Source organism: Lepisma saccharinum, chromosome 19 (genome assembly GCF_977018435.1).
Source record: "Lepisma saccharinum chromosome 19, izLepSacc3.1, whole genome shotgun sequence".
Lineage (NCBI taxonomy): Eukaryota > Metazoa > Arthropoda > Insecta > Zygentoma > Lepismatidae > Lepisma > Lepisma saccharinum.
Genome location: NC_139247.1, coordinates 27,542,388 through 27,566,918, shown reverse-complemented (window position 1 = coordinate 27,566,918; position 24,531 = coordinate 27,542,388). Strand labels below are relative to the sequence as shown.

Genomic DNA, 24,531 nt, shown 5'->3' with positions numbered 1-24,531 from the left:
ATCGATAAAACCCCAATTCAGGAGACGAACAACAGAGAACTGAGAGCATTTTCACCAATGCAGAAGGCTCTCATCTGGACTGACCTAAGTGCTGTTCGGCAGAGCCACAGAAGCCTGCAACCCAAAGAAGAGCACATCGGGACTCATCCGAGACTTTGGCCAGCCAGTTGGAGACCAGCTTGCTAGGCGCCTCCACAACATTATGAGCTAAAGTTCTGTCCCAGGGCTGGTTCCTACAGACACAAATGGGGGCGTTAAAACCTTAGCCGTACCGGATTTCACCCTCTGTATTTGAGGCTGGGAACAGTTGACCAACGGGTGATGAGTCAGAGGTAGAGCAAGTAATAACGTAACACAAATTTAATAGCTATTTGACTGAGTTTTATTTAGTAAGCTATAGCACTTCAATAAAATAATAAAAGGAAGAAATTAGGGGCAAAAGTATTAGCACCATAAAGAGGCATGTACTTATCTCGGGATCGCCTGGATGCTGGAACAGTAGGCTGGGTGCTTGTCCCATTGATGATTCTAACATTTTCAACATTAGATTTACGCCGAGTTCTGTGGTTAATTCAGGTATGTGGAAACTTTGTAGTGAAAAGTGCAACGATTAATGGAATTTTCTCTTTGTGACTTATGCGTTGTTGCAAGATTAACTTGTTTGATTAAACAATAACCTTTCGCACAAGATATACAAGTGTTATAAAACGCATTGCTCATGCGTAGACAAGTATATAATTATTAGTTTCCCATAAACTATATGTGCTATGTCCAGCGCCAAGTTAAAATCAGATTTTTAATTGAAATGAACATGCATTCCCATTAAGTACTTACAACTATTCGAACATATGCTCAAACGTTTAGCAATGTAAATGACAAACATTATTGCCAATAAAAGGTTGCGATTTCAATTGTTTCTTCTTGTGTTTTTGGCCAAGTTAAAATGGAGTGAAACCTCGACCTTGAATGATATGTGTAAAGTTGATTGAATTTTGTCAAAATCGTGGACAGCAACCGCGACGAAAGCAAAAAGCGACGTACTCAGTACTTCCCTTCTTGTAGTTCCCCTTGACCTAGTAGCATTAATAATATTTCACAAAAATAAGCATTAGAAAAGAATGTAACGAATTGATGTTAAAAATATCTCAAGATGTGCTTACATATTTTCTTTAATGCTGAGAATGGGGATGCATAAACCTGGTATTTAATACACAAGTTCTAGTCAAAATAATAACTTACTTAAGAATAGATATCATGTACTTTTATGGTGTGTTTGGATGCTGTATATAAATTTGTCATTCATTCTGAACAATGAACAGTATGTAAGGATAATATTACGAACGTTGTGCTCTTGTTAATGTGAAGTATAATATTGAAATCGTCAGTTGTTTGTTGGACGATGCTTGTATTTGTTATTAATGAGCCGTTGTACATTGCAAGGTACGCTTTAATAAAAGTGGTGTTAAATGATTAATTTCTTGTTGACATTTTTGAACTAAAACAAAAGGAAAATTCCTAGTATTTTGGTGATGGTTGTAGTTTGTTAGGATTAGTAGTTAAGTACTTACTACTCAGTGTCAATAATAAGAAAGGAAAGTACGCCCCTTTTTTGGCACATTTTGATAATCACCTCAGTTTATGACACTTGCGTCCCATCTGTATTTCTTGCTTTATGAGAGTGATTAACACTTGCCAATATTATCATAGTTGTTTGAACGTGCACAAACATCAATCACATATGTTCCGTAAGTCTTATGCAAAGGAGAAGAAAACATTAACTGCCTATTTGCGATTTTTGTGGTCTTTGCTAGAAGAGCTGAACAGTCTCCGAATATTCTGCATTAAGGTCATCTATAACGCAACAGGGAATATAGCATACATAAGTTTTGTGTATTCTCTGTTTGCGTGCAAAATTGTTATCCATTTATGCACTTGACTCGTATTGAGTTTGATGGGAATAAAGGAAAGAAGCATGATTTGTGACTGTCTGATTGGGTTTGGGTATCGATTAACATCTTTTGGTCCCTATGTTCGCTTCCTCTAATCTATCTCCCTGGGACATGATACTAAACTAAGTTGGACGTTACAAGTTCTCCTGTTAAATGTTCCACAGTACGTATTACAAATAACTACCTCTCAGCACATTAGGCAAAGGGAGAATGACAGCACAGGCTGTTCATGCACATATCAACTTTAGACATGCCTCAAATCCTATCAAAACATGTCTGAATCTTGTGTTGTGAATCATATCTAATTCTACAAATATCTTTCTTGGAAAAAAATAAGTGGAAAGTACAAGAAATATAAAAACATATCTTCTACCAGCTTTGACCCATCAAAATAAATAGTGTTCCTTTAAGCTGTATACACTGTTGCATGCAAAAAAAAATGCTGACACTTGGGTTCCATAATAATAAATAAAAAAAATGTTGAGTAAGCTCACAGTTTTGGGGCTGAGAACACCAACTGGATGTGGGTACCAAATGTTTGCAATGAAATTTTAATGGTCTTCAGTTGTCATATCATGTAACTTCACTTTCTGGTAAGTTAGCATTAAAATACTATGTTACTGTAGTTTCTGAGACTTTTTTAACCCAACTTGAAAAAATTAAAAGAAAGGGCTTCATTATTCTATGTACGCACATAGCTTAACTTTACTCCATAACATCAAAAATTAGTTCACATATGCTACCGCATACTGACCAAACAAGTTGAGTCTAAATATCAATATTTTTTCTGAGTTAGGTTCATGCAGGGTTTTCTTTGTACAAAATTTCAGAATTTTTTATGAGAACCCATCTGAGATATTTAACCCTGAAAACTGTCAGAATTCTATAACCCATGCTGAAAAGAAAAGAAGAGTTGCATTTCTAAGCAATTATATTTTATTTGCAGACATCATTCAGGTAGGTCTACACATTAAAAATATCAAGCCTTATACTCAGGCTGAATAAATATAATTTTTATTTTTTAAGAAATCATCTTTGATGATTTTGTTTGATTTAAATATTTTTTTTGTTTTAAATCATTTTTCTGATTAAAAAACAAACTTAAAATTGCTTGTAGCTATGGTTCTTGCCACCATATGTATGGATACATATTTCTAGTAAATGACCCTGTAAAATATTTGAACAGTTTGATTAAAGCAAATAAAAAAATATATCTAAATATACATTTTCTGTTTCTGGTAATGTATATACTAAGGATATATTTGTTCAGGGTGTTACTATAATACTCATAACTTATGGTTGTGCGAATTACTCACTATTAATGAATAATATGTATTCTTAAATAATATTTAAAAATACAAAAACTTGTTATACTTACGATTAGTGAGTATATATTATTTCCGAACAACGTTTCGGAAACCACTGTTTCCTTCATCAGGTTCTATTTTGACTATCGAAAACACTCCATAGCCACGTCAAGTCGATTCAAAAGCCAGGAAAAAGGTTATAGGTTTGACTCTGGTAAAGGAAGAATTTAAAAAAAACTTGCCAAAACCTGTTACAACTTCCATTGCCACACTGATGTTTAAAACCACAAAAGTTAAAAGAAGCATTTCAACTTAAAAAGGCGCATGCCATTTCACTTCCCTGTGGTGACTTCAGAATGCTTCCTCACCGAATTTATCTAGTTACTATAAAAATTTCAGTAGCTTTTACTCTGAATGTACTACATAGTTGTAACTTAAAATATGTTTCGTAGATGAATTTTGGCAATTTTTTAAGAGATTATTTGCACAATATCAGCTACCATAATTATTTACAGTTTAGTGAAAATGACACTATTTAAGGTCTAACATGATTGCTATTTTTGTGTATAAAAAATATTTAATTTGAAATGAAGGTATTTTTAAGTGTGTTTGCAGTTTACATGTTACCCCATCAGTACATATATTTTGTTTCTTTTTTCTTCTCTTTTTTCTTAGAGCCTAATAAACACCATTAACTGATTACAATATTAATGTACTTTTCACCAAAAGTGATTCTGATATCTACAAATCCATATGTACATTATTCTATAGAGCAATTCCAGAAAATTGTCAACCTGGAATGTGAAATTCAAATTGTAACCAAGTAGCATGTATTATACCTTGTTGGAATGAAAACTTCATGTTGATTAAGGGCATGCAATACAATTTCCACGGGAGTCTTCCCAAGCCCTTCCGTCCATGGCAGTGTGCCAACTTAGCTCTCTTGGAGCCAGATTTGGCTCTTTCGTGCACTCTAGCCGGACCCTGTGGCTGAGTGATTAGCACATCGTGCTGCGATGCCAAGGGTCCCGGGTTCGAATCCCGCTCGGGCTTGGTTCTTTAGCGAATGTCCATTCATCAATTTCATTACTCATTCCCATCTTCACAAGTTAGCCAAGAGGCACAAAACGCGAAGTAAAATAAACTAAATCAATCAATCAATCATTCGTGCACTCGTTCGGCTGTGAACTGAGACGCCCACCCCCCGTGCCCCACTATGATGCCATCTCTGGTTCCGACCCACATAGACCACCTTTCGTCATAATTATACATTTTGCACGTGACATGATATTGTTATATTGGCTGCGTCGCCCCAGTCTCTCTTATCTCCCCAGCTACTTCTTTATAGCGCAATGTTAGACGTGTCTATTGACATAATATTGTCGTCAGGGAATTCTTTACTTTCGATTTCATACCACCATCGGTGGATTATTGAGATGGGTGATGCCGCCGGATCTAGATGTTGAAAACTAAGAATAAATTGTCATCAATTTAGAGTTAACGATAATAGCAGTGCCCCACCCCTTTGACAACTAACATTACCCAAGAAGGCACTTTATCCAGCCATCGTAAATCTAGCTCCATGAGAGTCAGTTTTAACTCCATTTAAGGTTAAATTTAGTTCCTTTATGTCCATCAGGTTTGGCAACACTGCCAGGAGGCAAGGAAAAAAGCATTGATCATATGGGAGTATGATTTGATTCATTCTCTTGTGAATATAAAACTTCCGATGGAATAGAAAGAGATGTCAACGGGAAGAGGGCAGTTTGAAGATGAATTTCACCAGCGGAAAAGTCGAAACTTTCATTTGATTAACCGTAACTTGATGTTGAAGTTGATTCCCCATAAGGAATACATTGGATTCCGAAAATTATTATTCATCATATTTTTCAAACATCGTGTCCAGCTTAATAATCAGCATAACAAAATGTTTGCACTTGCAACATGGAGAGAAATTCATACTCTTGGATACACCCAGGGTTTGTTTTAGTAGCAGTGCCCATTCGGGCGATACTGAAATAAATGCACAATTGGTGCGTAATTGTATCTCCTCGCCTTAATGTAGTATAATTATCTCCTAATATAACTGATTTTTGCAGCTGCAGTATAATAAAATATGATGGTACTGCTAATCAGAGCTCGCATTGTATAAATAATGGTTTTATTTCAACACCTATAAAATAATTCAGAAACTATCTACCTGAAAGTTAATTATATTACTAGAATGTGCATAAAAATAACATTATTTTGCACAGAAACTCTATGCTAAAAATATCATGTATGAAGAAGTAATTCATGCTAAACTTCGTTAAGCTGTTGTGTCAGTCTGTTACTAAAATATTAGAAAAAGTTTTTTTTATAAGATAATCCAAAGTGACAATTTCACAAAACGTTATATCCTTTGTTAGGTTTACCCAGACTACTCAGACAAAAAAATTCACAGTTATATCTTAAGGCATTAGGGTATTATGGGTAGGTAACGGACTGACATTATAAGGAGATGTTATATAAAATATTAAAAAACTTTCATACAGCTATCTGTCAGTCCTGCTTTAACTTTTATTAATCAAAATGATTTTTATAAAGTTATAAAATAATGTTAGTTATATTATAAAAAAAAAATTATTGTAAAAATCATACTTAAATCGAGATGCCAAGATTAAGAAATGCTGAGAAGCAGCGGAATTATAGACAGTGTATGAAAAAAGGCTTGTTATGAAGAAGTAAAGAGAAAAAGACACTGAAAGACAGCAAATAAAAAGAAGTGCACTTAGTGAGAGAGGTAAACGGCAGCTTAAGAAGAAAAACCGTGAATACGAACGGAAGGAAAGACAGAGGAAAAGAGAAACTACTGGTGGTCAGAATAATGCTAGTGACACTGTTCCTCCTAACTCAATTTATTAACTATGTTATTTAATCTTGTATTGTTTTCTTTTTATTTTCAGTCTTATGTATCTGCAATTATCAATAAAATAGTAGTGCACAACGATAACGGGGGAACCGTAATTCGAGCAAAAGACGTCCCAGTTTATTTCAGAGGCACTGGGACAAGCGTATGCCCTCGAATGCATACGGGTGGAGGTTTGGTTGTATTCGGGGGTTCCCCCCTTATTGTTCCTCCTGAAACACCAACAACATCTGTCATTGAAACACCGACAAAAGTGTATTCATCACGTCAATCATTTGGGAATGCAAGAAAACTGGCATCATCTGTCTTACCTGCATCTCCCAGAAAGAGACGAGCACTTATAGTTGATTTTGCAAGGAATGAAGGTCTAAAGATTGGTAATACCTCTACAGCTCCCTCAAGTGCCCAAACAGAATCAGAAACTAGAAATGTTATAAAAGAATTTTACTCCACGGATGAAATCTCTTGGCAAGCTCCTGGAGCAAGATACTGTGTAACTGTGCGTGAAGGTGGAGTGAAAAGAAAATATCAGAAACGGTACTTACTTACAACCCTACAGGAAGCATATGCAATATTTTGCTTGAAGCATGCAGAGATAAAAATAAGTTTTTCCACTTTTGCTGATTGCAGACCCAAGTTTGTGTTTCTTTTACGAAATATACCTCAAAATGTTTGTGTTTGCATGGCACATGAAACATTAAACTGTGGCCTCGGTTGCAATAGCCATTTACTTACTTCAATTGGGGATTTGTTATTAGTTTTAGATGCATTGGAAGATGGTAACAGAACCAATCTTAGCAAATTGAACACATTAAACTCTCTCGTTCGTTACAAAAATTCACTACATCAATGTAGTGGATTATTTCCTACTAAAATTGTGTGTTAGTATTTCGAAATAATTAATGTTTTAGGTGTGCAGTGAAGAGCATACACAATACTTATCTTAAATTCCATTACTTGATTGATGATTTGGTTTAATTTACTTTGCCTTTGTGACAATATTGGTTAATCGCGAAGATGAGAATGGGAGATGGTATGATGAAATTTATGAAGGAACACTTAAAAAAAACACCCATGATTGACCAGAATTCGAACTCAGGATTAAATACCATTACCTACAGCATCCTGAATGCATATATATGATATGTAAATTAAGAGCACTATACTCACATACGTAAGTACAATTTTTAACTTTCCTTTTCTATAATATGTAAATTAGTCATGAGGTGTGTTAACTCAGCTTATGAAGAATAACTAAAATACAAAAAGTTTTAATCTTAAATCCTGTCAAGCAACTGAATAAGCATTAACCTTCTTAGGGAAAAAATGTGCAGAAGAGACATCCCTCGAAGTGTGTATCGGATATTTTTACAGTGTTGAAATATCAGCTGTCTCTGTTCAGCTGCTAAAAAAAAAAAAATAATAATAAAAAGGTGGGATTTGAACCTGCGACCTTTCAAGCATGTTGAAAAATAAGAATACCAGCATCTAACCAACTGCTCTACATTAACTTACTGACAACCATCACCTTAAAAACACGTTGACGTTTATGATAAAATCGACCTTCCTGTGTGCCAGCACGTTTTCTCCACAAGTCGTGAAAGAAATGATTTTTTGAGAACTGTTCGATATTGTGCAGGGTATTGTAAATAAAATGTCACATAAACTCCTCAGAAATTTGCCTGTTTCTACTCAAACTTGATGGCGATTTTCTCCATCAAACCTATCTAATTTCAAGTTGAGCACGCAAAATTGTTACAATTCCGCAAGGTTCTTATTCTTATTTCCTCTTTCTGTTTGATTGTGTATTATATTAGTGATTTATAGTTTATAAATTCATGGAATGTGCGAAATTGGAAACCTTTCACCACAGCGTTTTTCATCTAGTTGAAAGACCGACTGAAAGTTGGATACTCTCAGCTGGCACTGAAGTGCAATGTTGCTAAGTTTACGAATTCAGGACTTAGAATTATTTTGGGGCGGTCAATTAACATGTTGCGAAGAGTACAAACCTGTGAACTAATGGTTTTTTTTTTTCTAAAATTGTGATGTTTACAATTATTTTAAAATTGGTTGATTTGACATGGAATGACCCATATCTGACACACATATAATTTCATTTCACAGTTTATTGTGTGAATTTTTACAAGATCGATGCAGGAGCATGATAACTTCAATTGAAGGAGAATTTCTTTTTGAGAGAGCAACACTAGGGGCGAAGGGATATGTGTTCCTCCCTCCAAGGAAAAATACCTTGCTGGCCTCTCCCTGCAACAAATTCTCTGTTCATCCATGTATATCAATGACCATCATTTTTTTTTTTTTGAATGATTGGTTTATTTCACTTTTCTTTTCTTCCACTTTTGGCTAATTGCAATGACATGGACTAATAGTGATTACACAAAACCGATGAAACAACAATCAGAAATATAAGTTGACAAGACAACAAAATCTCTATGAAGGATTTTACTGGATATGGGCCAGGTGCCAGTCTCTCACGGATTTATTAATTTGATATATTTTTCTTTCTTTTAGGCAACAACTCCACTTGATTTATCAGATATTGTTTGCATCCAATGTGTGCAAGAGATAGATGACTTTAATGATTTCCTTCAAAAATGTGTTAATGCTGATATGATGATGAAAGATAAGGCATCCATAAAGATGGAGAAATTCACTCAGAAAGAGCCAGAACAGGTAATTAATTTTACTTTACAACAACCACATGAGAATGTTGTCAGTTTCTGTAAAAAAACAACAAAAAAACATAGAACTTTTCATACTTAACCTGTCACAGTGGTAGCTTGTCACCTTGTAATCACAGGGTCCCAGGTTCTATGCCCGGTGGAGGCACACAGTGGTTCGGATCCCACTTTAAACTGTAGGTCCAGTAATGTTTAGCCTTACTGTGCATAAAGTGAACATAAAACACCAAATCAATCAATCAGTCATACTTAACCTGCCCATGGTTACAGTTTTTCAAGTAGGCCCCAATGATGATTACCATGATATTACTTTTTTCACATTGTTGTCTTTGTTGTTAAGAATGTTATCTCAACACCTACTTGGCCAAATTGCACCAGATTTTTAAAAATGTTGAAAAATATTTATTTTCCATGCTCATATTAGGAATATACTTCCAGAAATGTAGATAAATAATAAAATATATTTAAAAAATAAATAACTTATGTTTCAAACAGCTTTTGTACAAAAAGTGATAGCATATGTGAAAATACTATTCATCTCTTTTTAAAATGTCATTAAGAGCATGCTAATGATATTTGGTTAGAAAATTTCAGAGGTTGTAGCATTTAATGAATGCAATGTCAGCTTGTAGGTTTGAAACAATGGCAACTAGCCTATGATTTTAGATTATTCCCTTCAAAAAATAGTGTAAAACTCAAAATTGGTAGAGAATTGGTTTAGATGTTCCTAAATAACAGTGAAAGTTTCCCCTGCTGTCTTACATATGGGTACATCATGTATTATTATGCCTAAGGGAATTGGAAGAAAAATATTCAGATAATATAACAATATCAAATATTTGATCTTTCTTTACAATTCTCATTGTTGACACATATACAGGGTTAGTCAAAAGTATCGGGACAGGCCAGTAATAACGAGACGCGTGGACGGAGGAATATCACTTGTTGCAAGCGGGTATTGGTGCAGAAACTGTATTGAATGGGGGTGTGGCCATCAAGGCAGCCATCTTGGATTCCGCCATATTGGATATCACATAATATTTTCAAATGGAAAGGGGTATGGATGACACATCAGTTTAGGCTAGAATCGTCCCACAAATGACAATCCGAACCCATTTTGGGCCTATCGCCATTTGTGGCAGAGATAGGGTGTGCTACGTTTGACTGCAAAAAATGAGATTTGTCTGAAAGAGACGCGTACACGGAGGACAATCACATGTTGCAAATGGGTGTTGGTACGGAAACTGCAATGAATGGGGGTGTGGTCATCATGGCAGCCATCTTGGATTCCTCCATATTGGTTATCACACAATATTTTCAAATGGAAAGGGGTATGTATGACACATCAATTTAGGCTAGAATCGTCCCACAAATGACAATCCAAACTCATTTTGGACCTATCGGCATTTTTGGAAGAGATAGGGTGTGCTACGTTTGACTGCGAAAAATGAGATTTGTCTGAAATAATTTTTACTGTATTCCTGTGGGTAACTGTACACTGCAAATTACAGAGAGCATGAACAAGAAAACCTGACATTAACTTACAGAATGCCTCAAAGCAAGTGCTCAAACTGCTTCCCGTCGACTGTCTGACAATATGCCAACCGATCTTAAAACTGCAAAGTGCACGTTGTAGCATATCCTGAGAACGTCCACTTGTTTCCTCCACAATACTATTCCGTAGATCATTCAAGGAGTGTGGTTTGGTGCGATACACTTTGTCCTTCATGTGCCCCCATAGAAAATAATCCAGGGATGTTAGATCGGGCAATTTTTCAGTCCATTCGATCATACCTCGACTTCCAATCCATCGTTGTGGAAAGGTTTCATGTAAGTATTGTCGAACATCCCGTCCATAGTGTGGCGGCGCTCCATCCTGTTGGAACCAAACACGATTAAAGTTATGTGTGGACACTTGGATGGCAGGGACAATCTCTTCATGAAGCATTGTCAAATACTTCTCACCTGTCAGATTACCGTCAATGAAGAAAGGGCCAAGGATGATGCCTCCCATCATTCCTACCCAAACATTCAGTTTCTGTGGATATTGGGTATGATATTCCATCATCCAATGCAGGTTTTCATCGCTCTTATAGTGACATTTATGTCGGTTCACCTGCCCGTTTAACATACTGTAAATGTAGCTTCATCAGAGAACACAATGTCATTATCGATATCGATATTTCACATTATTACTTCACAAAGTTCAATACGGCGATCAAATTCATCTTCCGTCAGTTCGTGCACTAACTTCACTTTGAGGGGTTTAAACTTACTGCGCACTAAAATTCGTTGCACTGAACTCTGGGAAATGTCCAGCGTGTTGGCAACGCTGGTTGTCCATGTATGCGGATTTTCCACAGAAGATTGTAACACATCCAAAGAAACTGCTTCGTTGCTACACGGTTTCGACCTTCCTGATCGCACATGGTCTTTAACACTTCCACTTGCTGCAAAACGTTGAATGGTTCTTTTGACGGTTGACTTCGATATTGGGTTACGTTCAGGGAATGTAGCATTAAATAACTGTCACACCTCGGTATACGATCGCTTGCGATCTCCATAGACACGCATCATTAATAACTTAATACGTTCTCGTTCACTGAGCTCCATTTTGACCACTGACACGGACACAAATCTTCTTCCTTTGGCACAACACTCACCAACATGAGCGACATGCCGAACTTACGTAAGGAGGATAACAAATGCAACTGACCTTCGAGGAATTTGACTACAATCTACAAGAGATGTGTGCAGGTAGAGTCCATATACAGAGAAACTTTGTTATTGCTGTCCGTGGAAGGAAAAGTAAAATAAATACATACATGATGCTCTTAATTCATCGAATAGGATTGTTAGCTACAAAACAGTATGTTACTCTGTTGTAAGGAAGGATTGTTTAGACTGGCATTCTTTATTTTGGTAATTTGTGATATTATATTGTTTTCAACATACTATCAAAACAACCCGGGGAAGGGACTAGAGGCAGGAAGGGAAGAAACGAAGAGAAGTAGAAGTCAGGGCCTCGAATTAAGGTACCATTCCGTATTTCGCCTAGGGGTACTGAGGAAAACCGATCTCCCGATCTATCACCACAGGATTACTTTATGGGGCACATGAAAGACACCTTGTTCCTAACACTCCAGCAATTATTTCTATGTGTATTTTGACAATGTCCTGTACTTTTTTGTGTGTTTGGGGGGGGGGGGGGCGTAAACCCCATTTTTTTTAAAAAAAACTTGAATTTTCTGGTTCCTTCCCTCCCTTCATATAATTTATATGCCGAATGTGCATGAATTTTATATAGTTCGAATCTATGGTTCATTCCACGTATAACAATATATCATTTGTCTGCCTACGGCAATTAGGCTCCGATCTACAGTAATTTTTATAAAACTGTATTTTGCTCAAAATTGTTCCGTGCACCCGGGTCTTACCTGGTGAAATGGGCTTTGGTTTCAAAAGGTTAAGATACAGTAATCCACACTATCACTTTTTGAAAATTACATTCTTGAGATGGAGTCATTCTTGTAATCTGCCATTGAGGTCCCTCATTGATCGCTGCAACATGTCAGGTGGGATGGCATGAATTTAGCCTTTAATTCGTTACTTCAATTCAACCCTTGTTCTTGGCTGAGACGTGTACACCTGACTGACTCTTAAGGTGACCCCACAAGAAAAAAATCACATACGGACAAATCTGGGTATCTTGGGTGGCCAGGGAATGCCACCAAATCGAGAGATAACACAATTACCAAACAATTCTCACACAGTTGTAATGGACTGTCTTGCAGTGTGCTTTCTTGCACCATTCTGTTGAAACCAGCGTTCGTGAAGCTGTGGAAACCTGTTAAATGCAGCTGCTTGCTTCCGAAATGAACGCCGTGGGCTCTGTGAGACTGCATCATGCACAGCCTCGGTATTCTGTGTAGTCCTGTTGGTTTCTTTTTCATAGTTTTTTATCCGCGTTTTTATCGCATGATTCGAGGGAACACTACCATGATGCCGTACACTGAAAAAAAGTCTGAACTCCCTCTGCATAACTTGCAAACTATCATTGTTTTTTGTAAAAAATTTGTTTGGCGAAAGCACGATGTTGACTGTTTTACTGATCCATGATTACTAAATGGCAAGGTTGTCCGTTTCTCAAGATATCGTTAATGCAGTTCTGCCAACTACACAGTGTTGCCAGCTACGCTTTTCAAAAGATCCCATTTTTCTGTGTCACCTTGTATCGTATGTGTGCTAGTTCCCTATACATGCTTTGTTCTGATGTTCCATCCAGCTTGTGGGTGATGAATATCCAGTAAAAAACGGAAAGTATGATATTTGTGTGCTGGACTTTCCTGCATTAGTAAGGAGACTTCCTTTACCATGCACCCAGTTGATAAATTATAGTCCATAGCAATTTTCTTTGGAGCTGTAGTAAATGCATCATGCTGGCAATTCTACATGAAGTAGTTTTCTATGGCAGGTTAGAGCGTAGATCCTATTGCTACTCCATTGTTTGTTCAAAGTATCCTCTTCCTGTAGCATGAGTAGGTGGATGTTGGTGTGTTTGAAAGTCTGATGATGTCAGTGACCAAATGATGTTTTAATATATTCTATGAATATTGAAGTGAAACCTGAAAGAAGTCTGCCCATAAGAGATCTCCCAGTCACAACTATCAAAGACCACACCAAGAAACTCTCAAGAGCACCATTCCTCTAAAACACACAACAGCAGCAGAAAAAGCTTCACTTCAGCAACTGTGAAAACACCAGGACATTTTCATCCTTCCAGCAGATGAAGGAAATGCTTCTGTTATAGTTTGTCCACAGCTTATTACAGGGCTTCCTCAATGGTGTATAGTCACATATTGACCTTGTAATCAAGGAGTCCCAGGTTTATATACAATTGTGTCAGATTGTTGTTGGGATCCAACGTTAAACTGCAGTTCCAATCCCAAGCCTCATTGTGTATAATGTGGACTTGAAAGTAAAAATTCAGACAATGATGTAATCTAGCTGACAACATGTCCCAAGCACTTCTGTCAGTCCCTGTTGCTGCAACAGAGAGAAAGATGTTGCTAGAAGAAACCTTAGGACAGATTAACATAGAATGGTACAGTACCGCTGTGACTGTACAGATTTCCCAAAATACACAAAACTGCCGAAACATGAGCACAATTCCATGTCCAATGTACAAATTTGCAACTTCACAGCCACAATCTCTATTGGACAACTGCGATCACCATATCAAAAACTCTGCAGAATTCACATTGTGCATCAAAACATCTCCCTGTACCCTTCTGGTCGGTGAACTTTTCATACAGAACTTACAACATAAAGTGCTTTTTAGCTTTACAGAAACCGGCTTCTTTTTATAGATATGTGGATATACTTTTTTCATCTGCTTGCTAGGTGAAACTTGCCAAATAACATTTGTGGACCATTTGAACAACCAGTATACATTGTTGCCTTGTAATCAAGGGTCCTTATTCGATACCTGGTAGAGGCACATAGTGGTTCTGATCTCACTTTAAACTGTAGGTCCCATCCCAGTTAGCTTTTCTGTGCATAACATCGACTTTCTCCATTGGTGATACAGAGTATCTTCCATGTGAAATCATTTTCCTGTGCACAGCTTTTAGGCAGAATGAAAACTCAGTTGGTTGACATCATCACCATAACACAAGAGATGAGATCCATAACATAAACAACAAACAAACATTCCTAGACACTCAAGAACCAAGATACAGCAAGCAAACCCAGGAAACCTAAATGCCTCAAGCAACACACACACACACCAGACAAAATGATGGGCGACATAAATGCATGACACCACATATCACTAAAGAGTTTATTTCTTTAGCAAATTTAAATACAATACTTTATCCATAGATCATTTCACAATTTGTCTTTCATTTTATAAAAATGCGTAGGCTCAAAAATTTATTTTTTACATTTAATTTATTTGTTTTGGCATCTTATGATAGATAACCATAGCTGAAAGCACAGGAAATTAGCAAACCTAAAATAATAATGTTCTTTAATTATTGTTCTTGTATTTCTCTCCATCCATTTGATTGTGTACTGTAACATCTCCAGTAACATCGTTGCCTTGTAATCAAGGGTTTGATAACTGGTGGAAGTATATAGTGGTTCGGATCTCGCTTTAAATTGTAGGTTGAGTTCCTATTATTAACCTCTGTGTGCATAAAATGGACTTAAGACAACAATCCATTCAGATCATTTCAGTTAAATTTCTTAAACAATTTAATAAGTGTTATATAGCTGCAATTTCTAATTCCAATGTCAGTTGTAATTTATTTATGTATAATGTTATTAATTTACTTTATTTCTCAGGTCAATTTAGTGAGTGAAACTTTGAACAGTGACGGTGATCCCGATCAGCCTCTAACAAATGTCTCTAAACTTGTTGATTCTAACCTCAGCATTGGAAATACCTTAGAGTCCCAAGAAGAGACATCAAGGTATGTAAGAGATTCCAGATAGCATGTTATGAGTAGGGCAGGGAGTTTGAAGTACTAAAGCATGTGGTTCCTGGTTCCACATATTGGAATCATTAAAAAGGGAAAATTAACTTCCTTTAGCAAATATTTAATAATTAAAGATAATTGTAAACATTATAGTAGAATTCACTTAGGTGTTCACTTGGTCATTGCATGTCAATCATCCAGTGAAGTACCCAAATGTTACCCACTGACATGGATTTCAAAAAAAAATTGAACACTTATATATTTGACCTAGATATGAAAAGTATAATTTTTTCTTCTCTGGACCCTATACATTTGGACGAGCCAAATTTATTCAGGATTTGCTAATATATGTCACTTGTGGCTCTTCATTGCAGGAGTGTAGTACATTAATAAAATAATTGTATTCTGGCATGCAATCTTCGTAGCTCCATGATTTTTTCCTGTAAGCTAATCAAGGTATGAACATTCTGATAATTAGAAGTTCAGGCATTTATTTTCGTTAAAATAGGCAGGCAAAAAGGCATTTATAATGTGGAAAATAGGCACTAAAAATGAAAGAAAAGGCAAAATAAACCGAAAAAAGGCACATTTGGAAGTCGCTTACTTTTATCTATAATTTCTGGCAACATGTTAAAATCTACATTGGGAAGAGCATTTCTCCATCATGATTGCACATAACTACAAGGTGTTTTTTAAAGTTCTCAACATTCATTGATAGTAGTCTGTCAGAGAGAATGTTTTTCATAATAGAAAATGATCTTTCTACTTCGACAGAAGTTATTGGAGCATACGTAAAACAAGCTAATGTAGCTGGACTCATTTTGGTAACAGCATTTTCACCTTTTAGAATATCACAAATTGTTTAAATTGTTTCAAGTCCTCATTTGCACTCACTACCCGTTTGCACTTTTCCACAACAGCTGACCCCTTTTCTCCTAGCACTTCCATCATCTGCTGCATAGCTTCCTCGTAGATTTTCATGGACGCTATAATTGTAATTGTCTCTGGCAATGCACCATAATGTGCAAAAATAAACTTGAATAGCACAGGAGTTTTTTCACTTCACGAATTGAAGCCGCTTCATTTTCTGGAAGAGCATCTGTCACTCACTGATTTTTTCAAGGTTGTTAGCATAATATATAGCTGCTGATATCCAGGCTCCCCATCTGGTCTAGACTGGTTGTGGAGGTAAACTAAGCTCAGATGCAACTTCCTTAAATTTTCGGGTTCGAGAGGGAGATTTCAGAAATATCTTCTTTGTGTTCGAAATCAACCTGTCCACTTCAGCAGTCAATCATGCACAATGAAATGTTAACCGAAAGGCAATATCCTAACTGAGCATGAAATACTTTTTTCTCACACTTTTCTCCTTCAGCAATGTTGAAACATGCATGAGTTCAATAATAAGGCGAAAATTATTCACATAATAAACGGAAGAAAAATAAATGCCAACAACGTTTTTTGGGAGAAAAATAATTTATATAGGCTACACATTTTTTTTAAAACAAATGGTCAAATTTCGTTGAAAAAGGCAAAAAATGGCATTATAATTAAAAATAGGCAGTGGGGTCCCAAATAGGCAAAATAGGCAAATTGAAAAGGCTTCTAAAACATTCGAAACAACATAAAAAACGTATATCCGGAAAAATTTTTATCAATATATCCAGTAGATAAAAAGAGGCATTTTGCCAAACTTCCGGGCTCTACTGATAATAAATGCCTGAAAACTTACATGTTTTTCTCATTGTTACAAAAAAATATTTTGCATAAACAAAACATGTTTCTTACTGTAAAAAACAGCAAATACCATTAATTAATATTTTGGTCAAAGGCTGTTTTTGTGTTTCACTAATTCTCTCTGTATGATCTAACATATTTTTTAAAAAAAAGTTTGTAATTGAATGTATTTTTCAATCTTATATTTGTTTGTTGAGAGTGTGACAAATTTTTTTGGTACAATATTTTTAACACAATTGAAATGCAGAAACTGCGCTTCCTTGTTCCACAATGCCAGAAACACTCGCAGGTCATTTTTAGACTTCTTGTTTATTAACACAATTAGTTCTTCATCTGAGGAAGACCCTGACAGAGAGTAGAAACGTTACATGTAAAGTGTTTTTAATATTTAATAAACTTCCTTGGTTAGCAACTTTAGTTGATTCTTCATTACTGTTTCTATATCATTCATCAGTGTTTGTGAGATGTAAACCACTGTGTATCCAAACAGAGGTCACACTCGATGTGTTGAAATCAATTTTAAAAGAGAATCAAATAATTACCCCCCTCCAAAAGAAAATATCTGCAAGCTGCTACATATTTTGGATTTAATTTATAAATTTCAATGGGTGCAGCATCATCATCCTTTGCTGTTTCCTGCCTCTGTCTGGGTTGGCCTAGAAGTCAAGCCTCTCCATTTTTTCCTGGTTTTCCACTACTCCTCTCTTTCCATGGTGTTCCAATCTTACCCTCTTCTCCTAACACACTCCATTATCTGATCTCTCCACCGACATCTTGGTCACCCCTTTGGCCTTACTCCCACTCCATTTTCATTGTAAGCCCTTACTGGTAGTCTTTCCTCATCCTAGTTTTACTGTGCATAAAGTGGACTTAAAACACCAAATCAATCAATCAATCAATCTGTCCTCATCCATCCTCTTCTTGTTTCCGAACCATTTCATCTGTGCCCTGATCTATCCTATCACCACACCCACTGTCTGTCGGATCTCCTCATTCCTTATTCTGTCCCTTCTTGTCTTCCCCAATATACTCAATTAAAAATTCATCTCCACTGCCTTCATCCTTTTGTCTCTCTCTCTGTCATTGTCCAAGTCTCTGCTCCATACGTAATTATTGGCACATAGTATGTGTTATATATTACATTCTTACATTTCATAGGTACATCCCTGTTCCATATTAATCTTCGAACGTTTTGATATAGTTCACCACCTATTTGTCCTCTTCTATTTATCTCCTCATCTATTCTTCCACTTCTCTCAATTACGCTTCCTAGATGTTTGAAACTCTCTATTACCCTTAACTCTTCTGTGTTCACCTTTATTGTTGCTTCATTTCTGGCTCTGTTGCTTGTTGTTATTAGAAACTCGCTCTTTTTTCTGCACTGAATTTCATTCCTGCTCTTCTGATTTTTTATTGAATTATGGTTTTAAGTCCACTTTATGCACAGAAAGGTTAATGGGGAGTGGACCTACAGTTTAAAGTGGAATCCGAACCACTGTGCCATGTGCCTCCACCGGGTAAGATATCTGATTGATAACTAAAGTAATTTGACAATATGATCATAATTATTGGGTAGGTTGTTTAAGTTGAGGTTATAGTGTATTATTTTATAAATCTTAGTCTTGTTGGTATTTCCTATAGAATTTCTATATGCAACGAAAATTTATGTGAATGCTGTGCACTTAAATGTAAGCAAAAAACAGCATTTTCTACGACACTATAAATCTGCTAGAAAATGAAAAATTGTGTATGGTTTATGAAGATTATGTTATTTATCAACTTTTTCTGTTGTGTTTATATTGTGGAGATCCGTTATGGTGAAATAATGTACCTCTGTTACCTTAGCTTGAAAGTTAGATGCATGTGATTGTGGAACCCAGTACATTTGATGCCGGTTGTAATTTTACATTTTATTCTTGGAATTTTCATGTGTTTTTGTGCAAGTGAATATTCATAATAATGAACGTATATATTTAATTGAAAAACGTAAGGTTCAAAAGCAAAAATCATGATGATAAACATGTCTGGAAAAAAATAATTTTGGACTGGAAAACCTGGAAAAGTAAGAGAATTTCATAATCGAAAAGTTGTAGCTACCTTGATTAACCATTTACCTACTTCAGAACCTACATGCTGGAAAGTACATTTAGAACATTTGGAAGTTTCATATTTTATCCTAACTTAGTGCTGCAGGAGGGGAGGGTGCAGATCAGGAACCACTAGCATTGATGAACACCATATTTGTAAGAGAATATCACACTACACATTGTCCCCATGCATTAGCTCAACCTTAACAAAGTCGTCTTTTAAAATATGATTGTGTTAACAATTTGATGCTTCAGGATTATCTGTCGAGACCTAAGCCTCGCGTCAGGTTAAGTTTGCAGCAGGTTTTATGTATTCATCCGCACAAGAACGAAGCTCAGAATCATCCGTGACGTCTTGTCTGAACCTCCGAGCTCTTCGTATCGCAGACCATGAGAGAATCGGCAATATTGCCAACACCTTAACACATTAAAACCCGTACATGCATGTCGAGCAGAATGAATTTTTGCTTCTTTTTGTCTCCTGAACCATACAATTTTTAAAGTACTTTCTGCGCATAGAATATGCAATAAATGTGTCCTTACTTAATATAAATCACTAAATACCTTCGAAACATAAGGGCATGGGTGTATACGAGTATGTCGAGCATGCAGAAAAGAAACAAAAAAGAAAACAATGGTAAAAGTAAACGACAGACCCCTCTTGAGTTTAATAACGAGTTATTGTTTCTCGTTTAGAAAGAAATAAATTTATGAAAATTTGGTTGCTTCATTCGCAATACATACGTTACTATAAGATACATGCCTTTCAAGTTTATACTACCAAAAAAGCATGATTTGTTATTGGTGATATGTACAATGTAGTGAATAGTCTGTTACTATTACACTGTTTGGTTTCAATTTATGAATCACTGCACTAAACCAGGAGCCAAATGTTGGTCTCTCTATATGTTGGTGATAATCACCCTTTCTTTGCATGGAACAGTAAATATGCATCTCCAACAAAGCCTTCATTGCCGCCAGTGGGTGAAACAATAAACCTCCCCCTCCCCTCTCGGTTGCTTCAGTCTTGGCGATGGTTTTGCACAGTCCCACGCTTGAATCAATCATAAGTTGACGCATGCCTCGTCAAAGTATTTAACATGTTTCTGTTCATGGCGATATATTTTAATACCGCTGAGATTCTTTTGTCGTCAAACAACAAACAATAGTTTCCTACTCCTAAACTCAACTGCAAATCATTCAACACCTGAGACACAGTCCGTGCACACATTGTCGGCAAATCACCTCAAGCCCTGTTTTATTTTGGTCTTGTTGCCCTAAGGAGGAAAATGTATGTATTTAAAAAAGAACTTGTTTGACTTTGAAGAGCTTTTTCCTTCTGGCAAAGCTGGGCACTGAACAGGGGACCTCAATTCAGACATTCTTGCTGCTGTATAGAACAATTAGCAATGAATCACTATAAAAATAGGGTTAAAATAGTGGGATGTGTAACACTGGTACCACTGATTCCACGTGCTTTGCAACGTATTCAGTCTCACTCAACTCACTCTTGAGCTTCAGTGTTTCTTCAGCGCAACCGTTTGCCCAGTTGTCAAATCTGCGGATCCAAGTTCGTCTACACGGTGATTGCAACCTATCAAGTCCATACCTGCTAATGAATGTATCATTTTGTCGGTATATTATAAAATAAATAACTGTTTTCTTCAAAGTGTGCAGTTGTGTCGGAATGGAACCCGTCTCAACGGAACTATATTCTGCATGCACGTTTGGATCTACGTATGCAAAAACCTGCTGCAAACTAACCTGACGCGAGGCTTATTTTCACAAACACATACAATCATAAAAGAAGAAGAAAACAGTGTTCTAGAGCATTGTTTTGTATGCATAATGGTACATTGTGATCATGTTTTTCTTCTTCTTTCTCTACCCCTTATGCCATTACAGCATCAGGATGCCTCAACCCACTGTTTCCATTCTTCTCTCTTCTTCCCTCTTTTCGTTCCTAATTTTTCCACCATATCCTCATATGTCTTCTTCGGTCTGCACCTTGGCCTTCTTGCTTCTGGTCTTGCTTCCAATAACTGGTTGGGTTTTCTTTCCACTTCCATCCTGATTACGTGGCCAAATCATTTCATCTGTCTTTTGATGAAATGGTTTCCATTTGATATTTGTTCCAGCTCTTCCTTTATCCTTTCATTTCTCACTCTCTCCCTTCTTGTTTTTCCTACAATTTTTGGTAGCACTTCATTTCTATGGTTGTTATCTTACAAAGTTCCTTTCCTTTCGTTGGCCAGCTCACTTCCATGCAGTAGTATTGGTTCTATCACTGATTTATATATTTGTAGTTTGACTCATTCCTATTTCTCGTTTTCCAAAAATTGTCTGGTTCAATTGATATAGTTGAACCACGAGCAAAACAACCTGCGCAGACCCGCGAGTAGGGGAGGGGGAGAGTTGACCATGCTTCCTTATGGCCCGAGGTGGAGGGAAGAAGGGAAAGTTGCGCGGGGACTTCTCGTCCCAAGGTTTTTTTCCTTGCATTATTTGCTTTTCAGACACGATTTGAAATTTCTGACTATTTTCCCATTTTGATAAGTATTATTCCAAGGTATTCATAACTTGGAACCTACTTGAACTGATTTCCATAGGAGTTTATGATTACGTTCCCTACTTGATCTTCTGTTCTGCACATCTTCATTACTTTACTCTTGCTTTCATTAACCACCATTCCTTCTTCCTTTAATGTTTCTTCCCATTCTACTACCGCTCTTTGTAACTTACCCTCTGTATTTGCAACGAGTGCTATATCGTCTGCATACACCAAAATTTGACAATACTGTTATGTTAGGTCGTTCGCCAGCCTAACAGCTTGGTTACGAGAGTGATTTAAATGTGAGAAGGGGGAATAATTAATGCTCCTTTGTCTTTCTTTCACTTATTTATTATGCAGAGGCTGAACAGGTAAGTGGGTGCTGAGCCGGATTGGAACTACTATACACTGATACTTAAATAACTAGTAAGTGTCTTCACTGTACCTGATCTGGTCCGTCGGCTTGGTCGCATCTGCGCCGTGTGGTTCCGTTGAGGGTGTGTACTTTGGGCACTGCCCAACCGTTGCACGGACACACTCCACGAGTCGCACCGCTTAGGGTACTAGCTTCTGACTCTCAGCCACTAACTTCTGACTCTCCCGGCGACCTCTCGTCACCGGTGACTTGACTGTTGTTTTCTGATTTAGCATTTAATGGCAGCTCGTGACAATACACTGGCCTCATTCTCCACATGCTTCATTTTGAGACGTTAAGCTGATGGTGGGTTCACCCTGCTAACCACCTGCTTCACAAAGACAACCAACTCTAACGCCAAACCCCTTTCCCCCTACCATCCTTCAATTTCCACTAAAACTTTCACTGTCTTTGTGTGTCTCGCTTACAGTGCTAGATGTGTGTCTGACTTACAGCGCTAGAAGCAGGATTGACGGCTCACTGGTTTGATAACAGAAATAAAATCTTTACTATCATGTTCTATAAAAACACCACCCACATATATGATTACAATTGAAGTATTGTGTTATCTACGTTTGCTTACTTTTTGACCAACCCTTGTGTACGTCTTGACATTTTCCCAATTTATTCACCCAGATTTATTTGAATTAACTCGATACTAGCCTCTGATCGTTGAGTTATATATCAAAGTCCACTATCTAACAATGACCAATAATTTGACTTTCAATTGAGTATTCACTTAATGAACGCTCCCCAACGCTGAACAGCTGACCGTTGTATGATACCCTGAAAGTCAAGATAAATACTGGTTAATGTCAATTCAAATGAACAAGTTCAAACAAACTATTTGGTTAATTACACACCTACTTACATACTTATTGACAGGACATCACCACATAAGATCAATTCTTCCGAATTGAGTGTATGTGGTCTTGTCTCTGTCTCTCTGGCTTGAATGCTGCTTGTTCCTTTACAAAGTCTGGTTCTAGGCAAACATGCAATCTTCTTTCCAATATACTTGAGTATATTTTCATTACTACCGAAGAGAGGCATACAGCTCTATAGTTTCCACAATTTGGAGTATTTCCTTTAATATAAATGGGTATTATAATGTTCTTCTCTTAATCCTTTGGTATTTTCCCCTCTGTCCACATTTTTTGAAACAAAGTAGTATAGTATGCTTTGTCAGTGGCCATTTATTTTGTATTTATTCATTTTACCCCGTTTTCAGCTAATTTTCTAAAGGGGGAAAGAAAAAAAAATGCTAATTTTACCATTTTTATAGTATAAAAAATAATTGTTTTTTATCAAAGCTCAATTCATAGGGGCAAAATTTACTTTTTGAGCCTATATCAGTATATTTTAAGCATATATTTACAATTATTATATTTTTTATAAGAAATAGATATATTAATAGTGATTTTGAGTTATTTTACAGTGCAGTACAGTGCTGTGTAGTGCAGTGCATATAATTATTTCTCAAATGTGTGTATTCTGATTAAGTTTACATCTGAAATGTACATGTGTGTATTTTTTAGAACAGAAAGCTATATATAAAAATATATACATATCTTGGTATGTAGAATACTAATAACATATAAATTTATAATTAATATTTATTAAGTATAAATTGTTCTAACATATTTTTGAAAAAAAATTGAATATATAAAACCTAAGATTTTTAAAAATAAAAATTAAATGTATAAAACCTAAGAAATTTTATTTTTAAAATTTTTAATATATAAAACCCAACATTTTTTTAAAAAATATATAATTATATATATACACAAATTATATAAAAGAATAACAAAAAAATGAATAACAAAAGAATTAAATTATACTACAAACAAAAAATTTTGTGTACAAAAAAATATACCACATCAGACATAAATGATGAAGACTCAGATATTCCAAATTATAAAAGCAATTCAAAATAAACTTGAAATGACTTCTCTCAAAATATATTTTAATTTATCATCTATGTATATAAATTCTCATAGAGAAAAACAACGATACTTTTATCGTAGTAAACACTTATGAAAAAAATAATTCAGAACTATATTTTTATTGAGGTGAAGATGCAGACCAAAAATTTACTCAAAAACTTCGAGAGTGGGGTGAAAAATATGGTTTAATCTTATATAATGAAATACTGATGAAGCCTCTTCCACCAGAACAACAACAGGAACATGATAATACTTTAAGTTGCAGATACTGTAATAGATATTTTAATTCTGATTATCCAAAAGTTAGACACCACAACCATTTTAATGGAGAATATATTCATACAATTTGTAATTCATGTAACTTGCAAATACAAAAACCTAACTTCATTCCAGTATTCATTCACTAGTTGCAAAACTTTGATGGACATTTATTTATCAAAAATT

At 36.0% G+C, this 24,531-nt stretch overlaps 1 protein-coding gene across 3 annotated transcripts in view; it reads left to right on the top strand.

Moving 5' to 3' along the window:
* Positions 1–24,531, top strand: part of LOC146002815 (uncharacterized) — a 59,079-nt gene that overhangs the window by 12,512 nt on the left and 22,036 nt on the right. For 2 of the 3 annotated variants that reach the window (XM_083140775.1, XM_083140777.1), the window contains exons 2-3: positions 8,700–8,861; positions 15,218–15,345. In XM_083140775.1, coding sequence (XP_082996901.1) covers positions 8,700–8,861; positions 15,218–15,345 — 290 coding nt within the window. The remainder of the gene's footprint in view (positions 1–8,699; positions 8,862–15,217; positions 15,346–24,531) is intronic. The other variant, XM_083140776.1, reaches the window with a different exon arrangement.